Source organism: Phyllostomus hastatus, unplaced genomic scaffold (assembly GCF_019186645.2).
Source record: "Phyllostomus hastatus isolate PE091 unplaced genomic scaffold, TTU_PhHast_1.1 phas_contig_524, whole genome shotgun sequence".
Taxonomy (NCBI): domain Eukaryota; kingdom Metazoa; phylum Chordata; class Mammalia; order Chiroptera; family Phyllostomidae; genus Phyllostomus; species Phyllostomus hastatus.
In genome coordinates, this window is record NW_025333900.1 from 4,338,651 (window position 1) to 4,364,382 (window position 25,732).

Genomic DNA, 25,732 nt, shown 5'->3' on the forward strand with positions numbered 1-25,732 from the left:
AAGAATTTTCTTAAAGCTGGCTAATATGTTAAAATGTGCTTTCCTGTTTGAGACCACTGGAAAGCACAGGAAAGCAGAATCATTACCATGGGAATAACTCCTCTGTAGGTCCCAGAATCTTAGGTGTGCTCCCTAGGAGGGTGGTATCCAGAGAGAGCTGACATAGCAGGGATCATTGTAAGAATCTTTTGGCTGAATGAGGTTGAGAGTAGGGATAATTGCTGGTAGTATGCTTTTCTGAACGTGTGTATATGTGTGCTTATGTGTGTATCACTTGAGGTTGAATGGATGCTTGATAATAAAGCATCATTCATATAGTGTACAATGGGGAGTGACCCTGTCTTAAGCTGTACATCACAGCATACAATCTTGGGGCTCTTCATTGTGGGGCAAGTAAAGACAGCAAGATAGTGGAGGGGGAGTGGTTTTAAGTCATGCAAGGTACTTGTTTTCTTTTATTTATTTATTTTTCGTTATTGTTAGTCCCCCAGCCTCTCAAGGTTCCTTTTTAAAAGTTGAAATAATTCTATTGGTCTAGTTTTTTTTTTTTTTTTTTTTAATCTTTACCTGAGGACATTCTTTTCATTGCTTTTTGGAGAGAGAAACATTGATTGGTTGCTTCCTGTATGCACCCAGACAGGAGATTGAACCTGCAACCCAGGTATGTGCCCTGACCAGGAATTGAACCTGCAGCCTTTCAGTTACAGGATGATGTTCCATCCAACTGAGCCACACTGATCAGGGCCTTATTGGTCCAGTTTTGATTAAGGAAGAGATTTGTCTGGTGGTAAAGTTTTGAAACTGTCCAGTACAAAGCTTTTGTTGGAAGGTGGGGCATGAAACTGGACAGCATGTGGATCAGAGCATGTGCCTCTTCCCACGTGGGGGAGGGGGCACTTCTGCGGCTGCCCACACCCATGATTTCTCACTTGGGGACCTTGGGTAGTGACATCACCTCTGAGTGTGTTCACCTTGGTGTTTCCACTTGTAAGCTTAATAAACATGCTTCTGGGCTTTGTGTTATGTGTGTAGTGGCTTTCCTAACTCCCACTTGGTTATTTAATATAAGTAGCAGAATTGGAATTATAGTTCAGGTTGTGTAACTTTGAATCCAGTATTTAATTTAGAAGATATACTGGATGAGAATGGCAACATATCTTTGTAACAGTGGTATTGAAAACAAGGTGTTTTGTTTTTTTCTCTTATCAATTTTTAAACAAAGATGATTCTGGGTGATTGATTCTACCAGAGTTTCCTGGGGAAATTCAATTTTAAAATAGTATTTGGCATAGACAGTAGAATGGGGTTGACATATTTTGTGTCTGATTTGAACTGACATCACCTCCACTAAGTCATCCTCATGCTAGGATGCTGAGCAAGCAGCCTCTTGCACTTCCCTCTTGTGTGAGGTGGGTTGGGGGTCTGGTATCTGTTAACAGTGTGCAAACAGTGGCAGTTTGTATCTGAGTGGCTGAGCTCAGCTGCCTCATTTCTGCAGGTCTACTGTAGCAGTAATAACACAAGCACATATAAGATAGTAAAATCCATGTTTGCCATCAGTCTTGCTTTTGTGGTTTTAAAGTGACAGGGAATGAATTTTTTTGTCCTTCTAGAGGTAGAGCATGAGAGTCGTGAATGGTCTCGTGGATTGTCTGTATAGGAACTGAACCATTATTACAACTCATTGGTATATAGCCAGGCTTAGGAGGCAGTGCTGAGATTTTTGCTGATTGTGAACCTTCTGTCTACTTTGTCTACTTCCTGCTATAGGTAATGCCACTTTTCCTGGCTGTAATAAATTGACAAAAGCTTAAGTAAAAGCTGGCAAAGGCTAAGGCCACGGTTGCTCTTTGAGGACCCTTAGCCCACTGGGACTGAAATTAGGGACATTTAAATAACATGCTACACAAATAATGAGTACACATAATTACATGGTAAGAGAGGGGAGCTATTAGCTGTATTTGAATTTAATTTGCTTCCTGTAAATGTCATTTGAGATCCAGCAAGCCCTCTGTCCAGCTGAAGAAACTTGACAAGATATGAGAGAAGCTGGATCCTTTTCTTGGAATCTTCCTGTGGGCACCGGTTGTAAAAACCAACCTCTGTTGAGTGTGTGCTATTTGCCCATTACTGTCCTAGCACTTTACCCATATTTTACTTAATCTTCAGAACAAACTATTTCATTGATAAGCAAACGACACACTAGAGTGGATTAGCAAGTTGCCAACACAACCAGAATGGGGCAGAGCCAGGATTTAACCCCTGACTTTTGTACTAGAGTTCCCTTGATTTTAGCCACTGCCCAAATAAACAAATGACTCTGGAATCCCCCTTAAAGGTAAGATCCTAAAAATAGGAATTTGTAGGAGGACTTTTTCTTTTGAATGAGGGAGCATATTTCTGGGCTTTATTAGACCTTGTGCTTAAGTAGAGAGAATAAAAAATTATACTCCTTTCGATGGTTACCCTTCCTACTTCAGCCACAGGCACAAACATGCATTCATTTCTTTCTGTTTCTTCACCTAGAGATAAGAGATTTGTACTTTTAATACTGTTAATTGAACCAGCAGGCTGGCAATCAGATGACTGTCAGCCATCGAGTTGCAGTGGTGAGAATGGGCAGCAGCCTTTCCGACCACAACTGCCAATTTGTAGTCAAGGCCCGAAGTTGGAAGTGTAGATGTAGGGAGATTACCCCTGGGCCTCCCCACCCTCCCATTGTTTTTAAGGAGTAGAATTTAGGACTTCAAAATCTTCCTGAATATTCTTGATGTTTGTGGATTGTAACATGGACCCAAGTCCTACAAATTCATTGTTCACAGCATAAAATAAAAATGGCTTGTAAGTCAAAATTATAAAAATTAGGCACCTCACCTGATGAACAGAAGTTTATGTATGGAGTCATGTTTGAAATGAATATCTTGGGGGTTGTTTTCCCTTAGCCCGAAGCTTTCAGATTCTACAGGGAGGGCTCCTCCCTAACACCAACCTTGAAATCGGCTTACCTTGTACTTTGTCCACCTTGAACCACTGGTGTGTAAGTGCCAGTGTCCTCTGTAAGCTGTAAGGAACATAGATTTCAGAGAAGATGCTGTAGGTTGACTTTTAAGTTTCTCTTACCACGCCAGTCTGAGACTTTTCTTACCTGTGTCCCTGACCTGTGAGTCAACATGCCATGTGCAAAACAGCTGGGTGAAGTGAGGGTAAATACCTGTCGTTAGAAACAGCTTAGATTTATTTTTATTTTTATAATACATTTTATTGATTATGCTATTACAGTTGTCCCATTCCCCCCTTTATTCCCCTTCACACTGTACACCCTCTCCCACCCACCTTCCCCCCCTTTAGTTCATGTCCATGTATCATAAGTTCTTTAGCTTCTACATTTCCCATACTATTCTTGGCCTCCCCCTATTTTCTACCTACCATCTATGCTACTTATTCTCCATACCTTTTCCCCTTCTCTCCTCCTCCCACTCCCCTGTTGCTAACCCTCCATGTGATCTCTATTTCTGTGGTTCTGTTCCTGTTCTACTTGTTTGCTTAGATTTTGTTTTAGGTGTAGTTGTTAATAATTGTGAGTTTGCTGTCATTTCACTATACATGTTTTTTATCTTCTTTTTCTTAGATAAGTCCCTTTAACATTTCGTAAAGTAAGGGGTTGGTGATAATGAACTCCTTTAGCTTGACCTTATCTGAGAAGCACTTTCTCTGCCCTTCCATTCTAAATGAAAGCTTTGCTGGATAGAGCAATCTTGGATGTAGGTCCTTGCCTTTCATGACTTGGAATACTTTTTTCCAGCCCCTTCTTGCCTGTAAGGTCTCTTTTGAGAAATCAGCTGACAGTTTGATGGGAACTCCTTTGTAGGTAACTGTCTCCTTATCTCTTGCTGCTTCTAGGATTCTCTTCTTCATTTTTACCTTGGCTGATGTGATTATGATGTGCCTTGGTATGTTCCTCCTTGGGTCCCACTTCTTTGGGACTTTCTGAGCTTCTTAGACTTCCTGGAAGTCTATTTCCTTTGCCAGATTGGGGAAGTTCTCCTTTATTATTTGTTCAGATAACTTTTCCACTTGTTGCTCTTCCTTTTCCCTTTCTGGTACCCCTATAATTCGGATGTTGGAACGTTTGTTTAAAGATGTCCTGGAGGTTTCTAAGCCTCTTCCCATTTTTTTGAATTCTTGTTTCTTCCTTCTTTTCTGTTTGGTTATTTCTTTCTTCCTTCTGGTCCACTCGATTGATTTGAGTCCCAGTTTTCTTCCCTCACTATTGGTTCCTTGTGTATTTTCCTGTATTACACTTTGCAGAGCCTTCATTTTTTCATTTGCAACCAAATTCAACCAATTCTGTGAGCATGATGATCAGGAGTGCTTTGAACAGTGCATCCTGATAGGTTGGCTATCTCTTCATTGCTTAGTTGTATTTGTTCTGGGGCTTTGATCTGTTCTTCCATTTGGGCCCCCCCCCCTTTTTTTTTTTTGTCTTGATGCGCCTTTTACGTATGAGGGGCGGAGCCTTAGAGGTTCACCAGGGCAGATCAACTCAGTTGCTGGGCAGTGACTGGGTTGTGATGCTGTGTGTGGGGGAGGGGTCTGAGAGGGAACAATTGCACTTTCTCAGCTCTCTGCTGGATTTCAGTCCCTTCCGCCACTTCCCCCAAGCAAACTGGGCCATTCTGGTGCTGACTCCCGTGTGGGTGGGCTTGCGTACATTCTAGGACCCCGTGGGTCTCTCCAATGAACTCTCCTGTGAGGCTGGGAGTCTCTCCTGGCACCTCAGCCCTCACAGGTGTTTTGAATCGGTGTTTTAAGGCTTCATTTCCCTGAACTGGGGCCCTGGGTTGCGAGGTCTGTCTCATTCCCCAGTTTCGCCTGGTTTATCTGCATGTGAATGTGGGACCTTCTGGTCAGCCAGCCGCCTTGCTCGCTGTGCCCGTACACAATCCGCCACCTTGCTGGGTCTGCCTGCTACCACCCCACGCCTGGGGTGGTCAGCTGCCGCCTGCGCACCCAGGGTCTGCAAGCCACCACTTTTTTTTTTTTTGCCGCAACCCCTCTCCACCCTGCTGCCCGACTCTGCCTCTCCTACTGGTCTGAATGAATGTGTCTACTTTAACTCCTTGGTTGTGGGACTTCCTTACAGTTTAGTTTTCTATCAGTTCTGGTTGTTTTTTGTTGTTGTTGTTGTTGTTTCTATATTTTTGTTGTCCTTATTTTAGCTGTGCAAGGAGGCCCAGTGTGTCTACCTACGCCTCCATCTTGGCCAGAAGTGTCCAGCTTAGGTTATTTTTGATTAAAAGTGAAGCTACATCCGTCCTGGAAAATGGTAGAAATGAGAAAGTTTAACTTTTTCACTGTGCTTTCTTGTAGTAGTCAGTTTATGGCCTAAGTAATACAGGTGGGACATTTTCTTGGTAGAGCTTCCATTTGGTCAGTACCTGAGAGAGGTTTTGGATGTAGGAGGTATTGTAAGAAAAACTGAAGTCCAGTGCTTACTTTGGAGGAGTCAGATTACTTTATTTCATTCCATCTAAAATTTCATTGAGTGATACACCATGATTTTATGTTTCAGTAAGAAAGGGAAAAAATGCTTCCAATTATAAGTGTAAGCCATCATAATTTATAAGATTCTTTCTAATTTTAGATGTGCATGTTTCAACATGAGAAAACTATATGTGGCCTGGAATCAGGAAAGCAGAACAAAATACTGTAGGAGAAACGCTTTAAAAATCAGAAGTGTGTGACTAGGTTTGGTCTAGTGTGAGGAGGCTAGCAGGAGGCCGATGATGTGGAGCGTTCAGGCAAAGCTTTGTGAAAAAAGTGGCATTCCACAGGCCTTGAAAGCTATGGGACTCTGTGCAAGGGCAAAACGTTGGGATGGGATGGGATGGGGGCAGAGGTGGGAGCCCACAAATAGACATTGGACAGTTTTCTGTGGCTGGTCTACTTGTACTGCTCTGGCACCCAGAGAGTGGTGAGCCTGACTGCAGCCCTTTGGCCACAGAATTTGGGTAGTTAGAGCAGGAAGGACCTTTGGAGTTGTAGGTGTCAGACTCATCATTTTTCAGATAAGGAATTTTGAGCCTGGATCATGAGCTTAACTGGAAGGAATGGGTGGGTCATGCTGAAGACTGATTAGAACCAGAAATGCAATTTAAATGACAGTGAGGTGCCAGACTTAGTAGGAATGGCTGCATGCAAGGATTTTATGGACAGTTAAGAATGGAGGTAACTGTGGAAGTCAGTGTGTTCTAATGCTCCTCTTTCCCCTCTCTTTGTGTTTGCAATGTACCATGCCCCCAGTTTTCTGAGCCTGTCTCTGTCAATTCTGTAAGCTCTGTGCTTACATCCTCCTCCTCATCAAATCATGGACCCCTTTAACAGGAGGGGCATACAACACAGGTACTGTCACCTAGAAGAGGGAGTTGGATGGCTGGGGTAGGTGGGGGCGGTATGTCTGACATCTGAGCTTGATTGTCTGGCAGGGCTTTCCTGCTTGTCAGAGTTCTTACAGAAACCTGGCATTGGGGGTTGTGCACAAGAGGATGGAAATGCACTGTGGTGTGGGGTGTTCTTAAAGCTGTTCCACCTCTAGTCACATTCTCTGTTTGTGCACCAAGTAGCTTCTCTCTCACATCTACAAGAAAACATCACTCTGGAAATCATACTTCCTTTCTTCATCATCATTTACTTCTTTAGTAGATCATTCCCATCAGTAAACAAAACATGTAATTTCTCCCATAATAAAATCAACCCTCCATTGATCTCTTACCTCCCTCCTGCTATTAATTTCTCTGAAAGAAAATGTCTAAACAGTGTGTCTCCCTCTACTATTTATATTTATGTTAATACCTTCTCCTTACTCATTCTCTTGGAACTCCAAGAGTCAGGACAATAACCAAGACTAATAATGACCTTTGTTGCTAAATCCGGTTTTCAGTCAGTGTGGCTTTAGTTGTCCATTTGGCAGCATTGGATATGTTTGAACCTTTCTTGAACTTCACCTGCCTTCTGTACTTTGATTTCTTGATGTCTTTATTTTTTTAATGATTTTATTTATTTTTAGAGAGGGAAATGGAGGGAGAAAGAGAAACATTAATGTGTGGTTGCCTTCTGCTTGCCCCCTACTGGGGGCCTGGCCCACACAGTCCAGGCATGTGCCCTAGACTGGGAATCGAACCTGCAACCCTTTGATTCATAAGCCGATGCTCCATCCACTGAGCCACACCAGTCAGGGCCCGATTTCTTGATGTCTTGATAGACCTCATGAACTTGAGGTGTGCCAAAGATAATTATCTATCTCCATTCCTTTTAATCTGCATCTGCCCTGTGCAGCTTCCCATTGTCAATAAATGCCAGTTTCATTCTACCAGATGTTTTGGCAAACATATTGGAGTTGTCTGTTACCTCTGTATCTTCCTTGGTTTGTCTTCTGTATGTTAGCCAATGTGTTTATTCTAAATTCCCAATGTCTTCCGTATCTGAATTTGTCCACTGCCACTAGTCCACAACCTCTAGTTTGGGCCAGGACTCCATAATGCTGCCTTAACTTCTGCCTTTTTACGCACTCCAGGCAGTAGCCAGCACAGTCCTTTATAAATGCAGGGTTCTCCCATCTCTCACCACGAAAGATGGCCACTTGCTGTGGGCCCCATTATCCCTTTGGTCTCATCTACCTCCCTCCCTCTTGCTTCCATCTCACTTAGTCTAGTCTTCTTGCCGTTCCAAATACAGTGAGTATACTCTTGGCCCAGAATTTTTGTACTTGCTGATTTTCTATCCAGAACTCTCCTTTTAGTTACCTCTGTGACTTCATCCCTTTCTGTATTTCAGGTTTCTGTTCAAATGTGCCCTTATCAAAGAGTCTTTCCTTGGGCATCTTATTAAAAAGTGTGCCTTTATCTGTTACCCTTAGCTTCTTACCTTTAAATATTTTTGTGCACAGAATTCTCACGGCTTAACATTGTAATGTTGTTTATCATAAGTCCTCTTTTCACGGTATATTTTAAGTTCCGTGAGAGAATAGCTCCGTCTTTGTTGACTGCTGCTGTGTGCACAATCCCTGGGTGCTCTATGCAGTGTGAACCAGTGTGCATGCGGCTGTGCTGTATGTGGGTGTGGTCCTGTCTGTTCAGGAGTGGGGGCATACCACTTCTGACTGCAAATTTCATTTGGGAAATGCCTACACCTTGAACTCTAGGCCCCTCCTATCATAGCCCATGCTGTTTCCCTGTCACTGAAGTGCATGTTTGTTCATAATTGTGATATAAGTCTCATCGCAGAGATTCTTGGACTTGGGTCATTTTTTTTTTACCCTTTCTCTCTGAACTACATTTGTTGAAAGCCTTTTTAGGTACAGGATACATTGCTTGGTATTTTAAGTTGAAATTGGGCTTTTAAGAAAAAAAATGTTACTGCTTTTAACTCTTACATTATAATAATTATACTATCACTAACATAATTTTGTGGGTTTAGTGAGTCTCGGGTATTAAGCAAATCTGGTTGTGAACCCAGGAGTCCTGACTCCACATCTTTTTTTTTTAATTGAAGACAACTTTGCACTGTGAAATTACATATTGTAAGTGTACAGTTTGATGAGTGTACAAATAAATGCACCTATACCCTCTGACAAACACTCCAGCATGGATGGAGGACTTTTCCATGACTCCAGAAAAGTTCCCTCCCATCCCTTCCAGTGCATTTGAGTTCTTTAAAGTATGTGTCCATTTGGGGGTTTCTCTTAGTTTTTAGAAGCTGTTATGATTACACATGGGCTTACGGCGTTTCCCCAGAAAATACCAGGTGCCTGGGAGTGTCTGCAGAGACTGCCAAGTGCCTCAAAGCCATAGGCTCAAGTGGGTCCAGTAAGCAGCTCTTAGAGGCCCCAGCGTAGGAAGACCTCAGCCAGTGTTTAGATAAGAACCCCAGAGTTGGACAGTCGCATGAATGACAGTCATCATCTCATAGTGTCATTTGTGGAGCCAAATTGGCATCACAGTTTTGGTTCTGATCTGTCATGTGAGGTCAGACCATAGACGACCTTTTGAACAAATTTAGTTTGCATCTTCTTCAGTGTCACCTTTCTCTTGTGGCACTTTTTTTTTTTCTCTTGCAGCACTACTTAAACTGTGAGCATTAAGAAATTGCAGCCTTGATGTGTAATTCAAGAAATTCTGAAACTGTGGTCTGAGACTTGGCTTTCCCCCAAAGGCAAAGCTGAAGAGGCATCAAAAGTCATGTCCCTTCTCCATGAACAGTGTTTTCAGTGAGGAGCCTGTCATCTGTCTGATGGCCTTGAGGCACGTGGCAGTACGGTCAGATCTTAATTTCTGCTCATTTTTGTGTGGCTCTGGTGAAAGTCAATATATTAGTAAGCTTGTGCTGCCATACCATAGACAACAGCAGACATTTATTGCTAATCATTCCGGAAGCTGGAAGTTTAGAGTCCAGGGTGCCAGCCAATTCAGTGTGTGGTGAAGGATGGTTTCCTGGCTGTGTCCTTGGAGAGGCAGTGCACTGGTGTCTCTTCTTGTGAGGACACCAGCCTTAGTGATTTAGGGCCCTGCCCTAATGACCTCATGTAACACAGTCTGGGTGTTAGACTTCAGAATTGGGGGTGGGGGACACATTCAGTCCATAATGGTCTGGAATTTGGTACTACTTTGAGGTGCTGATGATTTTATTTTGTTTTGATTTTAGGTAAAGTTAATTTCCTTGTTAATCTACAACATGGTTCTTTTTGTGCTTAAGCGATATTAGAACAATTTACTGGTATATCACATCAGGAAACCCCAAGAGCTGTTTGACCTTTAAGTTATTGCTCCTTGCAGTTGGGTGAAATTAAACTTGGACTTACTTACTGAATACCTGTTTTTGTGAGACTACTTGGGTTAACCCCAATGCCATACATCAGTAGGGATCGAAACATGATTCATTTGCAAAAGTTGCTGCTACAGAAGGCCTAGAGCCCCTAAGAAAAGGGTAAACAGTGTGAATCAAAGGTCATAAGGAGCCTTTGGCTAGTGTGGCTTGGTGGATTGAGTGCTGGCCTGTGGACTAGGGGGTTGCTGGTTTGATTCCCAGTCAGGGCAAATGCCTAGGTTGCAGGCCATGTCCCCAGTTGGGAGTGAGCAGTGGGCAACCAGACATTGAGGTTTTTCTTCCTCTTTCTCCTTTTCTTCCCCTCTCTCTGAAGGTAAATTACCGTATTTTTTGGACTATAAGATGCACTCTTCCCCCCCTCCCAAATTTGGGGGGGGATGGGGGTGCATCTTATAGTCCAAATGTAGCTTACCTGGCTCACTGTGTGTGGGGTGGCAGTGGTGGAGTGGGGTCACAGGTTATTAAATATTTTACCACATTTTTTGCTTCAAAAATCCCCCCTCCCTGCAATTTTCCTCCTTTAAAACCTAGGTGCCTCTTATGGTCTGGTGCGTCTTATAGTCCTATAAATACGGTAATAAAATCTTTTAAAAAAAGTCCTTAAGGATTTGGGAGGGGAGTGGCGATTGAGATGGCCCTGGAAGGATGTTTCTGTTGTTGATTTTTTCTGGGAAAAATCATGGGATTACGTGATGTTGGGGGAATTCATCTTACTTGCCTGAATATTATGCTGTAAATATAATTTAGAGCAGTGCCTTCCAACCATTTTCATTTCTCAACATGTATGGAAAGGGAAGACCTGTGGTAGGGTAATTAGATAGGCCTGCACTCTGCCAGAGGCGACTTCCTCATGCCCGGAGTATTCACTTGTCACCTACCTCCTTGTACTTGGAGAAGAGCCTCATGTTTTCTCAATCTGACCCATTTCATGAATTGAATTCTGTGGTGTGTGTATTTATGGATCTTTAATTACTATCAGATATGCCACCATGGACTAGTGCAGTTTTCCTTTGCTTGTGAATGTCTTAGATCCCATTTCCCCCAAATTTAGAGGGTATTTTGCTTAGCTTTTGGATATAATCTGTTAACACGTGAACCAGATGAAATGTTTAGAGTCCCATGTGGTGTATCTTTAAAGCCAGAAGAGTGATAACCAGAAATGCTTGGGGACTTTACCCTACAGTCCATAAATCCTGTAGTTTCCAGTTTCAACTTGTTACTCAACCTCCCCTGCTGCCAAATCTCATAGCTTTCTAGCTTTGTCTAAACGCTTCAGGATGTTTCTGCAGAGTCCCACATACAGCTTTTTCATAAGTTCTTTCCAAAAGATCATAAAACAGTACATGTTTGGGGACAGAGATGGAAGAACATGACTTGTTTTATAACCTTAGCCCTGCCAATCAAGGAGAGTAGTGTCAGCCTAGCCGGTCAGCCAGGCAATCCCTGTGTTGTGCCAAGGAGAACTTTCAGGCTCTTTTCTCCCTGCACTTTAGAGCTCCTCATGCCTCTGTGTTGAGACCCTGTTCCTCCTCTCTCTGCCCTGTTCCCTGGCTTTTCATTAGTGTACTTGGCTCATTTCACTTGGGATCTAATGATTCAGCTCTTTCTGCACACAAGGCCACTTCCTGTGTGACCTGCCCCACCACTGTCTTCTGGGTTATTCCTTAACCAGGTCCACATTTCCCTTGGCAAGTAGGTGGCACCCTGGCCTTGATGAGAGGCAGAAACATCTGGGCCAGAGACTCCCAGGCCAGTTTCTGGTGCTGTCAGAAATGTCCATTTCCTTACAGTTTTCAATGGCTCTGAAGGGGTCATGTTGCCTTCTCACACAGGAAGGTATCTACTTTGGAAACAGCTCTTTTCTGACACTCTCCTTCCTTTGGACCTGGAGTTTGGAATCCATGTGTTTAAAAATTGCACCTCACTCCAGAAGGTCTACAAACCCTCTTCAGATACGATCATACCCATGGGAGAGTGTTCCATATTTACTTTTTGCATTTGCAGCAGGCCTGGTACTTTCTAGAGGGATCTACATTGTAAATAGATGAGCCTGTACCCTGGTGGCTTTACCTTGTCCTCACCCAGCAGATTTCCCAACTTCCGACTACTTGAGTTGTTTGAAAAGGGCCTTTCCAGTTTACTCAGTTGGAAAGTGTTAAAGGGTGAGCTGGAAGGCTCTCAGCTGGCACTTTCTGAATCCCTCAGAGGAAAATATTGGCAAACTCTCTCCTCTCTGCCTGAACTCTTATAAATTGAGGAGCCAAGAGTTATGAAGCCGTTGCACGCGGCCAGGTTGAACTGGGTGGGAGAACATGTAATGACTGAGGCTAAGATCACCTACCATTTTCTGATGTTAATACTGTTTGCTCCCCCCCACCCAATTCCTCTCCAATTTTTTATGCTAATCTCCCTGCTGCTGAAAATAGAAGTGCGTCATAAATGCAGTTTACAGTGTACTGTGTTTCCTGGAGAGCCTTTACTCCGGAAGATGCACATCAGTTTTCATTTCTTTGTCCTCTTTTACAACTTAGAGAAGATGGAAAGCACTGGGCTGCTTTATTCAACAGGTATTGTACCTTCTACTAAGGAAAGTTGCCTTTTTTCATTTTTGTTTTTTTTTTTTTTCTGTGGTTTCAGGGGACAAGGTGCTGAGACAAGACCCATGAGCTTGCCATTGATTTATTATCCTGTTTGTTACCATCTGTCTGCCTTACACTTGGAGGGAAAGCCCAATGTGAATGTGCCATGGGGCCTGAGAGATTTCCATCTTCCCTGTGCTGTCTGACTGAAAAACCTGTACGGTCACTTCCATCTTGGCCCCAGTGAGGTCTGTGGACATGGAAGTGTAGCCCAAGGGAGAATGTTGATGGAGCCTTTCTTTCTTCATCCATATTTTTACACCCCTGCCTCTGCACACACAGGGGAAGCAAAGTTGCCTTTGCTAGCACTTCCACGTTGTGCAGTCCACTCTTGGTGCTCCTGCCCTCCTGGGGTCTTTCTCTGTGGAAGAATTTCAAGGGAATAGGTTAAGATTGCCATCAAGTGGCTGCTCTTGGTAGTGGATAGGAGGATACTGGCCACCACTGCTGGCCCACTCCACACACATTCTCCTCCAGTTACTTAGCCCCTTTGTGAAAAATTATTAAGCTTGAGTGCTTTTTGTCTGAGGAATTAACTGTGTTTTTTGGGGGGTGGGGGAGGCAGGCAGGGAGTTTAGTATATCTCTATATTGTAAATCCTCAAGGAAAGCACCCATGTGCACCCAGACTGCATGTTCCAGGACGGGCTGAAACTAAAAGCAGGCCAAGTTGCAGTGGTCCGAGCTCACGGCCCTGGAGCTGTGAATGTAGGTGACCTAGAGGCTTACTGGAGAGAAATGGTGGGCATTCATTCCCCTGCCAGGTCTGGGCCAGGAGACCAGAGCCCTCCGACTCTGCTGATGGAAATTGGCAGGGAGGAACATGCTGTTACCCTGACAGGGTGGCCCCACCATCCCACCAAGGGGAAAACAACTAACAAACCCTATTTGGCCATTCTGTTTGGCTCCTTTTGTTTTGCAGCTCTGAAAGTGGAGTGATCATTTCTTTCTCCAAGGTGATACTTTTAGGATTAATGAGATGGTTTATTTAAAGTCCTTAGTACCTGGCTGAAAATTAGCATTCAAGGGTAATTGTTATTTGCAGTTCTAGATATATATTACCTAACTCCGTCCTATAAAAGCTATAGCTGTGTCATAAAACAGCATCCCTACTGGACTGCATTAAAATGGGTTTGCCCTGTGCCCTGGGACTTGAGGAGCAGAAGCTCTGACTGAGCTTGAAGGAAGTGATTCCTGTTTAGTTTCCCCCAGTAGGTCTGTCCTCAGTGATGTTGGCAAAACCTGCCCTATGGGAAGGGCAGGAGTGATGTTTGTGTAGGTGGGGTGCTACTAGGTTCTGTAGTCTCTGAGGAGCCTGGGAGAAGGCTAGAAGGCTTTCTGAGCTGGCACATGGGAGGGGAAAGGAGATGGATGTGTGCTGGCTGGTTGGAGAGGGAGACCTGAGGCAGATTGAAGGACAAAGTGGCCATAGACTAAAAGTATGGCAATGAAACTTTGGGTTTGGGTCAAGCAAAGAAAATTCTTAGGGCTTACATATTTTCAGCAGCTTTTCAGAAGTGGTAGAGGCTATGTTATATAACCATTCACATAGCAAAGTGTTGAATCATTAACCCAAAATTCGTGGATTCCAGCCATTTAAAGCAATACTCGATGCATCGGGGGAAAAAAGATACATTGGATTATAATTCTAATTGCATCAATAACTGGGTGTCATGGTGAGCAGTTCTCTTTTTCTTCACTGATTTCCTCTGTATGTAAAAGAAGGCACTTGGCACATCCCTGTCCCAGTTGGGTTTTGTTTAGTGAGGAAATGTGTCTTCCTTGGCCACTGTTTCTTTCCTATGGTGTGTGTAAACTTTTCCCATCCACATCCCCCAGTCCTGCCTGCACACAGGACTACAGGGTGATGCTTTCTCTCTGGAGGTTTCCTGTGTGTGCAGGAACTCAGGCTGAGTGTGGGTATACACCTCTTTCTGCCTATAACCTTGAGGGTAACAAAATGTGAGTGTAAGTAGAATAATTTCATGTGGCACTTCATTCATGAGACTTAGTTGGTGGTTGCTGACCTTTTTCACTCTCCATCTACATCAGGGTCACCTAAAACCATTTATGATCTAAATCACCTTTTGGGGTAATTGCTTTACAAACAAAGAGCAAGTTTTTCTACAGTTTTTAGTTTTCTTAATAAGCTCCCAGCTTTTAAATGTTCCAACAACCTCTGTTTTCCCTTCTCTGCTCTTCTAAAAGCTAGGCTGATTACCCCGAGAACCATCTGCTGCTGAATTGAAGGGGATTTGGCAGCTTCTGCTCCATTTGCCCCTCCTCTCCTTTTTACCATGCTTCCTTAAAAGAAATCACTGGCTGTCTGACTTGCCCTGTTGGGTCTAAGCTCCTAGGAGGACATGAGAGAGGCAAGAGAGACTATTGGCAGCAAAGTTTTGAGATTAAATACATACAAATCTGTAGATTGGCTTTATCAAGTGGACCTTTCTGCAGTGATTGAAATGTTCTATATCTGTGTTGTCTTTTATTTTTAAAGGATATTTTATTTATTTATTTTTAGAGAGTTGGAAGGGAGAGAGAGAAATGTTGTGTGAGAGAAACATCAATTGGTTTCCTCTCACATGCACCCCAACAGGGGACCACCCGCAACCCAGGCAAGTGTCTTCACTGGGAATCAAACTGGTGACCTTTCACTTTGTGGGATGATGTCTGACCCACTGAGACACACCAGTCAGGGCTGCGTTGTCTTTTATGGAAGCCACTGGCCACCAGTTCCTTGTGACTAGATACCTAGCTGATCTGATGAGTTTTAGTGACTAGAGGCTACAGAATTTTAGATAGTTTGTTCAAGAGTCAGGGTGAGCATAGTGGTGACATGGTTTTCTTTTGTACTTACGGTCTTTTTTGGTTGTTTTTGTCAGGTCTCTCTAGATAGCCAGTGTACTTAATTTCAGAAACATTGTGACTACCCTTATGGTATTTTAAATAGACAATGCTAACAAAGTGAAAAGAACAGTAATCTTTTATTCAAATGCCTTTCAGTGTTTTGGACGATTTCAGAATACTTTTGCCTATGGCATCAATGTCATGGTATTCATATTATCCTTGACTTCAGTGTAGCAATGTATTGCTGACTTCAGAATTGTCTTTGTTGTCTACTGTTCTCACTTATGCCCAGGTATTTTGTTAGCTCCACAAAAGCATTTTTTTTTACTGTGTATTTAAAGTAACTTATTTAATAAAGAATAATTTAGTAATTTCAGAAAATTATCAAGATGGCCACTAGAGAGAATATAGTTTTGCTTTGTTTTTTAATTGCTAGTGTGTTTTGTTTCCTCTGGTCTGATTTCTGCACTCTTACAAGTGTTTAAACCCAATTCAATTGTTTTGTACGGTAGAATCTCGGCTGTTTAAAACATTTGGCTTTTTCTCATGTTTGTAAGTTTTTGAAAATGATATTTAAAAAACATCCTGTGTAATAATTTTAACAAATTGTTTCATGTTTAGTAGTAGTCTCAGTATGGTAAATGAGGAAGAATGCACACAAAGTTACATGAGTGATGTGACCTTACTTCATAAATAAGGTAGGAGAATTATAGTTAATTTTGTCTTTTGTCATTTAAACATGTTAGTAACAAAATGAGTTTATATCTAAGCAGGATATAAAAGGTTAAATACTTTGAGGAAGGTACAGAACAACTTTACAGACAAAGAAATTGTTGGCTTCAAAACAAAGAAAACTTTAAAATTGAAATTAATAAAGGGTTAAATGTTTAGAAAACATAATGTGAAATTTTTGAGTGTCAGGTTTAGGAACATTCTAATTTATTTCACCTGAAAATTTGGAGGGTATTTCCCAAGAATTTCTAACTTTGTTCAGTAAATCCTGAGAGATCAGTTTATTATAAATTACCTAGGTTGTTCTAGCCAAATACTTGTAAACACAGAGATAATTCTTGGAAACACTTTTCTCTCCAGGAAGAAAAGGGGAACCTTTGAATGCTTGGTAAGTTGTAGAATGGGGTCTTTGAGGTAGAGTGCTTCAGGCTTACAAAGGCCTGAAATGGCCTTAAGCAGCAACTTACTCTTTCAACAGTTTTATTAGGCCTCAGCCATTTTCTTTAGGTATGGGCTAGGTTTTGAGGGTTATTATGATAAGCAAGACTAAATCCTCTTGGCTATGGACCATGACATGTCAGTGTTTGCTTGTCACTGTGGGTATTGTATTGAAGTAGCACCTGCATAGCAGGTGGTGGGTGTCACTGAGGGCTGACCAAAAGAGGAACAGGAGATTTCTAGGTAGAGGGAGGAGAAAATATTCTAAAAGAGGGAACAGCATGTGCAGAGGCACTGAGGTTTGACAGAATGAATGTGTCATTTGCTATACATGAAGAACCCAAGCCAGCTACCCCAGTACCTTTATGGACTGTCTGTCACGAGGTATAGCCAGGTTTGAAAACCAAAGCACTAGTGGCCAGTCTATTGCATGACTCAGGAAGCTAACGTAGACTGTTTTTTGTTTTTTTTTTTTAAGACACAGGATTTAAACCAGTAAAAGAAGCAGCAAATAATTAAATTGTGTTGAAATCCTTGCTTATAAATCTTTGTTTCTCTGATTAATTTCTTAGTATTACTTTCTAGAAGTGAAACACTGGATTTCATATTAGCAGTTTATGGGAGTGTGGGTTTTATCAGAAGCAGAGGTTTAAAAAGGTGATCAACTACTCTTCAGTAGTGACCTGAGTCACTTCATTTTAGTACTTTTTGAACATAAGGGGTGAGGGACCCCCCAAAAATGCAGAATTATCTTCTGGAGGGTGGGCTTCTTGTAGTACAGGCTTTCCCTGCTAGGTGAGTATTCTAGGAACCCATCTGTAGCAGTGTACTAGCTGGTGGTGGTGTCAGAGGCTGTGTTCAGCTTCGGTGAATGTGTTTGAAGAGGCTTTCAGTGTGTTTGCCCTTTTCACGATGGGTGATTTACAAGTGCACCTGCCCACACTGTGTTGAGTATTCAGCAGTTTTTAGACAAAAATGGCACGAACCCCATGTCCCACCCTTCCTATTCACCCCATCTGGTCCTGAGCGACTTTTTAAAAAATTTTCTGATGAAAAAAGTCCTCACAGGGAAACGTTTTGCCGACATGGAAGAGGTAAAACAAAAAAATGGCTGAAGCACTAAAGGGCATCAAAATCAACATGTTCAAAACTTTTGCACAGTGGAAAAACTGTCTCGATGGGAGTATTGCCTCAAATGGAGAGAACTTTGAAGGTAACTGAAGTTTAAACATGTAAAAATTAATACACAATTTTTTATAAATAAATTCCAAGTTTTGGGGATAACCCCTCATAGTTTTCCACTGTTTATTATTCTTCAGTCACTAAAATGAGAATGGTGAGATTCCGATTGAATTTTACTGTGTTGTTATGTCTCATGTTTTCAGAGTAATTTCAGTGTTGATAATCTTTTTTAACTTGGTATTATTTCTGTGTTTACCTTTTCAAATGTATTACCTGAATCATTTAAAAATATTTTGAAGGCTAAAATATGATTTATCTTAGGTTTCTTTTTATAATCAAATGATTAAAAGAATACATTGAACAAAAGTTCTGGGCAATTCATTAGCACCGAAGTTTGTGAAGGCATTCTCTGTAGGTAGCACTTACTATGTACTACTGACCCTCTTATATATATAATCAGCATTAATTAAACCAACCATGGTTGTTCTTATGTCCATTGAATGATGTGGAAACTGAGGCATGGAGTGCCTCAGATGGTTGAGTAAAACTCCGATTAGAACCAGGCAGCCTTGTCTGTATTGTGTGGCATGTGCTGTGAACCACTATGTTTTATAGTGCTAGATGCTGACCCAGTGAACCAGTTTTTTTTTCCTTAATTAAAAAAATCTGATGGAACATTGTTTTTTCTGTTAGCTTCCTAATTTGAATTTTCTGGTTTAATTGTAGTGCCATTTCATTGGTATTAGTGACTAAAAACTAAGTTTGTTTCACCCGTTAATATACAGTCACCCAGCCTAGATCTCCCTACTGTGTATTTGTAATTATTGGTATTATTTTATAATTGTACAGTGTGACCTTGAAGTCAAGTTGGCTATAGAGCCAACCACATGAATTATACAGTTAGTTGAGCGCTGTTGGTGCTTCAGGAATTACCAAGCCCTCTTGGAAGGAGTCCAACCCAGACTCCATGTGCACCTAATTCTTCTTGGTATATTGCCAGTGTATTAACTTTCATTTAAATATCTAACAAGTAATGTTTATTATTATTATGACGGCTGTTGTAAAGTGCCCACACTTCAATAATATTTTGAAAGTCAAATATTAGCAGAGTGGATTATTTCTCTGCATTGGCTTCTTATCACAACCTAGGTGATGTGATCAGTACTATATAATGCAGCCCAAATAACAAATATCTTTATGAAAACATGACTAATGCAGTATGATCATTAAAATTCCTTTATTTCCTATATGAAATTCTCAGACTCCAAAATCTCATGCCCTTCTCTCACACGGGGAAATCCGCTGCACCCCTACCCCTCCTTTATAGTAAGCATTTTTAGGGGAAATTGTTGAGTTGCATACAACCCAAATGCTAAGGTGCCACCTTTGTGTGCAGTGACTTGTATAGGTGGTAGGAAATTGGAGCTTTTGGAGGCAGATGTGCATGATACGGAATGCTGCAGATTTGTTCCAACTCGGTAAGGCCTATCTTTCCTTTATGAGATGGGTTCTAGCTCTAAATATGCACTGAATTCCTTGATTTGATACATGTATTAAACACGGTCTTAATGCTTATGAGGCAGCAGGTTCTTTAATTAATCAACACAGGGTACTATTAGATATCCAGATTTGAATAAGATGTGCAAATGAATTGGTCTCTCACATTTTATTTAAGTCTTAGATTGGGGTTTGCTCCAGTCATATATTTTTAAAAGGCGAAGTGCAGCCAGTGGGCTGCTGGAGTTACACACATATAGGTAGGCTCATGATTCCAAAACTCTCACCAGCAAAATATACCCTCAGATTTCCTGGTGTTCGGGTGATAATTAGGTGGGATGGCAGCCATGTACTTGGTTGGCGCACAGCATTTCTTAGGATAAGATACCCTTTCTGAAATTCTGTTCTCTTCCGAAGTAGCAATTGGAGTGCCTTGTTCTCTGGAGTCTTGAGTAATGGGAGAGCTTTATATTTAAACATTTAGAGATTACAATGATACATTACTGGTGCACAGGTGAAAATTGATACCTGCTTTGGAAACCAATTTACCATTAACTTGTAAAATTGAGCATTTGTATACTGAAGAATTTCCAATAATTTTACTCCTAGGTGTGTATCCCAGATAAGTCTGGTGCCTGCTTTCCAGGGGACAAACAGAAGAATGTTTACAGCATGGTTTGTGATAGCAGCAGGCTGGCAACACTTCAAAACAAGAGAATCAAAATAGATTGTGCAATAGTCATACTATAGAGTATGATAAATAATAGTGAAAATGAATGGGCAAAGATTAAGCAAAATCATGAGTAGATCTTAGTAAACTAATGAGGAGTTGGGAAAAACAAGTCCTCTATGACTAAACATGGTGTGATACCTTTTTTGTGAAGTTCATAGTCCAGCACAGTGAAATAATATACTAGTTAGGTATACATATTTGTGCTGTAACTGAAAAAATAAGTAGGAAGGGGGAAGCACATATGTAATGTTTTAATAATTGGGTTTGACTATAGGTTTGGCTGTGGGTCTCCTTTTTTTTTAAAAAAAGAATTTATATCTTTTTAGAGGAGAAGGTAGGGAGAAAGAGAATGAAACATTACTGTGAAGAGTAACATTGATTGGTTTGCCTCTTGCATGCCACTGACCAGGGACCCGGCCTGCAACCCAGGTGTGTGCTGTGATTAGGAATTGAACCAGAGACTTTCTGGTTTGCAGAACCATGCCCATCTCACCAAGCCATAGCAGACAGCACTACAGATATTCTTTATTAGTAAAAAGTAAATGAAACTGGGGAGACTGAAGTTGGTAATATTTGAGAAGTCTTTAAGAATTGGGACTTGCTCCGATCCTTGACCATTCAGGTTTAGCTGGTGGTACTCATAATAACTTGGAACAAAGAATAGTCTTTGCCAGTCTCACCCATAACACTTCCCCTTTTTTCAGAATTTAAATAGTGAGGGTTGTGTTTCTATTCTTAAACTGAACCTAGCTGTCAGTTTTATCATGTGTCTCCCAGAGGGTGTTGTTAGTCTCTCTGAAACTGTTGATACATTTCCTCTTTGGTAGACCAGCATTTTATCTAAACAGTCCAAAACCTTCTGACTTGCATAGGCAAATAGTTTTCCAGCTCTCCTTCCTGACTTAACAGCTGATCACCGGCCAGAGTTGGACACATTGAGCTAGCTACCTAAGCATCTATTTTAGGAAATACTGAGAGCCATCAGATGTTGGTAATGGTTTTGGAAGTAAAAGCAGCCTGGGGCCATTATCCTGTTAGGTCTTACCTTTTTCAGTTTAAATACCTTGTTCCTTTTATAGTCGATGGGAAGAGGAAGCAGCAGTGAAGTCAGGGAGAGTAGGGCTGATGGCTACAAACTCTGTTGCCAGTGCACACTCTTGTCAGATGATTGGGGATAAGTTTCCATAGATGATTCTCAAGCCTCATTTCTGGCCAGTTGTTAATGTCTTGTGGTTTCTCCTTTCTTAACAACCTTTCCTCAGAATTACCGTACATCCAAAGGTCTGCCTCTTATCTCCTTTCCAGTTCTTTCTTTTGGGTGCTTTTGATTAGCAAAGGACCAACAGACAGGTCCCAGCAGAAAGAAGAGGAAAACAGCCAAATAGTCATCTCTTAAATGCCCTTTAATTGACTATGTATGACTTATGCTGTGTGGGACATCTGCCAAACAGTTGTTCAACATGAGAGGAATATACCGGCACTGGAGAGTAGGTGAAGGTTTGCTTTGTGGAGCCTGCACTAGGTGTGGAAAGACAGGAGAGGGAATTTCCAACTGTATATTCCACAGGGAGTTGTATCATAAGGTTGTTCTAGTGTGTGACTTGTCCCTACCCCCGAACACCACAGGATTCACAGTGGTCTTCAGTTTGTTAAGACTGTCTAAGGAAGGGAACTGGCTCTGTGATCTTGTTTAAGAACCATTCCTGCATATGGCTTAGCTTACTCCCATATAAAGTGGGGGATTGTATTAGATTGTCTATAATTCTGATTTTTAAAAAATTACTTATTGATGAGAGAGAGATTGATTGCTTGAGTTGTTCTTCTTATTTATGCGTTCACTGGTTGATTCTTGTATGTGCCCCGACTGGGGACTGAACCTGCAAGCTTGGTGTATAGGCTCAACTCTCTAACCAACTAAGCTACCAGGCCAGGACTATCATTCTGATTTTAAAGTAGTGGATATTAAGTAGAGATTAGGGAAGGCCATCACCTACGTTCGGCTATTTTGTTGTTTAGAAGCGAGGCATGTAGATACACCCTGGTGATTTGTTGGCTAGATACCCTGAGCAAACCCTGAGCATATTCAGGGTTTTTTTGGTGAGGTCTAAGTAACCCACATAAAGTCCAGAGGGGGCTTATTCATTGGTTAAATAACAACAACAAGAGACTAAAAGTAACAGTAAGGGACATTCTATTCCCAGTTCCCTTGGATGAATCTAGGAGGAAAACTTTTAATGCCATGTGGGTTCTTTGAGGGTGATGCACCATCTTTTTTTCCCTCTGGAAAAGCATAAAGAGGAAACTGTGGGATGGTGTTCAGAACATGTGTTTTGGACATTATAATTGCCAGCTGAAGTTCAAAAGCTTCAAAAGAATTGATGTTAAAAACCAAAAAGCTTGTGACATATGAAAGGAGATGCAAGCTTCAGTTATCTGAGGCCAGGGAACTGGCCAGCTTTGTTGGATTCTTGCCTTTTTCACCCTTCTCGCAGCTGCCAGGCCACAGAGCCTGTTTTGTGAAAGATTCTCAAGAAAAAAATGAGGGAAAACAGCTCCTATTTTATTAGATTAGATGAAATTATGTGCCTGGGGGAGGGCTGTCCATGTGTTGGGGTGGGGAGGGCAGCTGTGGCCCATGCGGTCCTCACATAAGTAATGAAGCACCCTCCCAGCTGGAGTTGGAGGGAGGGGGAAGGGGGCTCGAGGAGGAGCATGTGGAAAGAGACTTCTGCAGTTCTGTCTGGAGAGCTGCCCAGGTTTCCCAGCCAAAAAACAAATAAAAATAAATAAAAGGCAAGTGCTGAATGACACAGATTATGATATTAAAAAGAGATGCCATTGAAAATGTGCCATGGACCCCCACTGTCCATGGGGGTGGAATGTGTGCATGGAGTGGGGGCGACAGTCTGACAGACTGGGCATACAGAAGTGTGGACTGCCCCCATCAAAGGTGTCAACTCCCTGGCCACCCCCACCCCCACCCCCCACCCGCCCCATGTCAAAAATTCTAAAATAAGGATTTGTCTGCATTGCAGGTTGGGGAAATTACAGGATGAAAAGCTAGTCGCTCTTTTCTTTCTTTCTTTCTTTTTTTTTGCATGGCAGTTTATCAAAAAGGGGGGAAAAACCCCAGACCCCTCCTCTTGGGTGTTAGATTCCCTCCTTTGCACATAAATAACCTTCTCTCCTCGTCTCCCCCCCTCCCTGTGCTGCTCGGCCATCCTATTGCTGAGCGGAATCTGCACTGCCGGAATCTGCACTGCCGCCTGCTTATTACGTACAGGGAGGATTGTTGACAAGTGCTCTGGAGCCTGCCTCTCCGAGCTCTTCCTTCCTCCCTCCCTCCCTCTGTCCTCCTTCCTCTCTGTCTCTCTGCAATGATCCGGCTCTGAGGATGGCTGCTCCACGGGTCTGTCAGGTGCAGTTTTTGGTGGCTTATCTTGAGGAACCTGGAATAGAAGGTCTGTTCCTATAAATAAAATAAAAACCAAATAGCTCTAGATTTGTTTCAGGCTGGTATGGCTTTTGTTGGAGAAATAGGCCTTTTGTGGGTTTCCCTGCTGGGGTCCTGATTAAATCCATTATGGATGGCAAGGTGCTATGTATATGAGTATGTAAAAAGTGTTGTGATTTGCTTAATATTAACATTCTTTTAGCTTTGGTATCCTCCCTAGGGGCAATGGTGGCTCCTGCAAAGGCACTGTGGAAATTTACAAGAGAGAATTAATGTCGCTCTTAAAGCATTCTGCTCTGTTGACCATTTTGGCCAAATCTGCAGTTTTAGACAGGCTTGTATGAATTGAGATATTTCTGTCTGGGGTCTGAATGTCATGTAGCTATGGCTGATCCCCTTATTTCATTGCCAATGTATATGATCATTTCCCAGCTTTTAAAAATAGATGTTTGCTTAAAGTTAATTAGTTCATCCCCACCATAGCTTTAGTTTCCTTTATAAACAGTGTGATGGTTTTTTTATTTCCCCTCAGACTTTCTCTACATCTTTCCTTGAAAGATGGAGGAAACTGAGGCATGTAAATAGATACTAAGTAGTTCTAGGTTAGACATTAAGGCTTTCAAATTCCAGTGCTCTCGATTCTTCTCCCATATTTCGTCCATTAATCCATGTTTGTATTAATAGACAAAAACACAAATGAATATTAGGAGCCATTTATTTTAGGTGCTTCAAATCTTTGCAGATTCTGTGGCCACATGCTTGGAGCCCTGCCTTCTGTTCTGCTTCCATTCGATTTCAGAATGGGAAAGAAGGGTGCTCTGGGAGGCGGCAGGCCTCTTTGAACTTGTTTGCTGTCAGTAGGAGGTTTTGTTTGTTATTTTTTTTACTTTGAAGAGCCCACTTAATCCTTCCTTATAGTCCTCTAAAAATGATATACATTGGCCTGCATGTGAATGAGGTGATGAGGGTACAGGGAAACTTCTGCTCTTGCCAGTCATGCTAAGACAAAACAACTTAGAACTTCTATGGGGTCCATTGTTTTTGTCTTATGGCATAAAGGCAGCCAGAGAGGTTTGGAGGTGAGGGTGTGACTGTTTACTTACCTTTGCATTATGTCAGTCAGGACACAAAGCATTTTGAGTTGTGCCCATTTGTCATCCCCAGGCCAGTATACAAACTAGTAACCTGGTGGGGTTTGTTGATTTGTGTTAAAGCCAGCTTTGCTTAACTTTGTAGAGACTTGCTAATAATATTTGAGAGCCCATTTCTTTGGGTAACTTACCTTTGTGTGGGTAAATGTAAGGATGATATGAAGCTTAAAAATTATATGCTCACATAAACACGTGGTAATTACTTAAAGGTACATTAGCACTAGCTCTTTCAGAATGTCACTAGCTGAGAACATGCTGTATATATGGAAATATTCTTTTGAGAAGTGCGAATTCCATGATTTGTAAAATTGGATTTTGGCACATCAGCTTATCTAAACATAAAATATTTAACATGTTGGTTTTATTATCTAACAGAATTTCTTGAAAAAGGCCCCCTGCTTACCTCTACCATGCTCTGCAGTGATGCCATTGTTCTGCAGCTCATTTCGCACTAGCCCAAATTGCATTTAATCACTTTTCTTCTAAATGTGGAAGGCAGTCTTCGACCTCTGGGGTGTTCAGTACTGGCCCATCTGTACAGTGGAACCCTTTTACTTAGTGAGTGGAAGCCCAAGTTGCATTTCCTAGAGGACTCCAAGGATTCCTGCTTTTGATGGACAGTTACAAGTGGGTTGCCTGGTAGGCATGCACTTGACTGGTTTGCCAGCATAAAATTAATAAGGTGTGGGGATGAGTGTGGACCTAAGAGGAGTTCTGGCCTGCAGTAGAGGAGTTATGATGATTGAATGCAAAAGTACAACTTCTCATTATAGAGCACTGTGGATGTTTATGTTTTAATAATCATTGTTGTTCAAGATACTCTACCTTTCCTGATTGTTGTAAAAGTCATGTTAAGGCTGAAGGAGTGCGAAGAAAGAGAGAATGTGGAGGGAGGAAGAGCCCTTCCCCTCAAAGAAGTAAGGGAGCTTGTGCCCAAATGCAGAGTACATTTTGCTCACTATTGTGATGATCAGAGTTTCAGTAGCTTTTTGGCTGGTCTAGAAATGTGTCCTAGAGATCATGGGTGCTTTTTTAATGGAACGATGAAGGTCAGCTGTGGTTTTTGGGTTATTGTTTTCGAGCCTCCTCTCCTTGTCAGGTGTTTTCTCTCCTCTTGTGATTCCTGGTAACGACTTGTGAAGGAAAGATCTTTTGTCTTTGATGTTCTTCATTCA

The 25,732-nt window shown here is 41.9% G+C and overlaps 1 protein-coding gene across 3 annotated transcripts in view; it reads left to right on the forward strand.

Annotated features, from left to right (window-relative positions):
* JARID2 (jumonji and AT-rich interaction domain containing 2) overlaps positions 1-25,732 on the forward strand; it is a 254,412-nt gene that overhangs the window by 125,575 nt on the left and 103,105 nt on the right. The window contains exon 1 of one of the 3 annotated variants that reach the window (XM_045847205.1): positions 23,339-23,413. The exons of the other annotated variants lie outside the window; for them this stretch is intronic. Within the exon in view, the coding sequence (XP_045703161.1) occupies positions 23,347-23,413 (67 nt within the window). The 5' untranslated portion in view covers positions 23,339-23,346. Of the gene's footprint in view, positions 1-23,338; positions 23,414-25,732 lie in introns of those variants that run through there. 3 annotated transcript variants of the gene reach the window in all.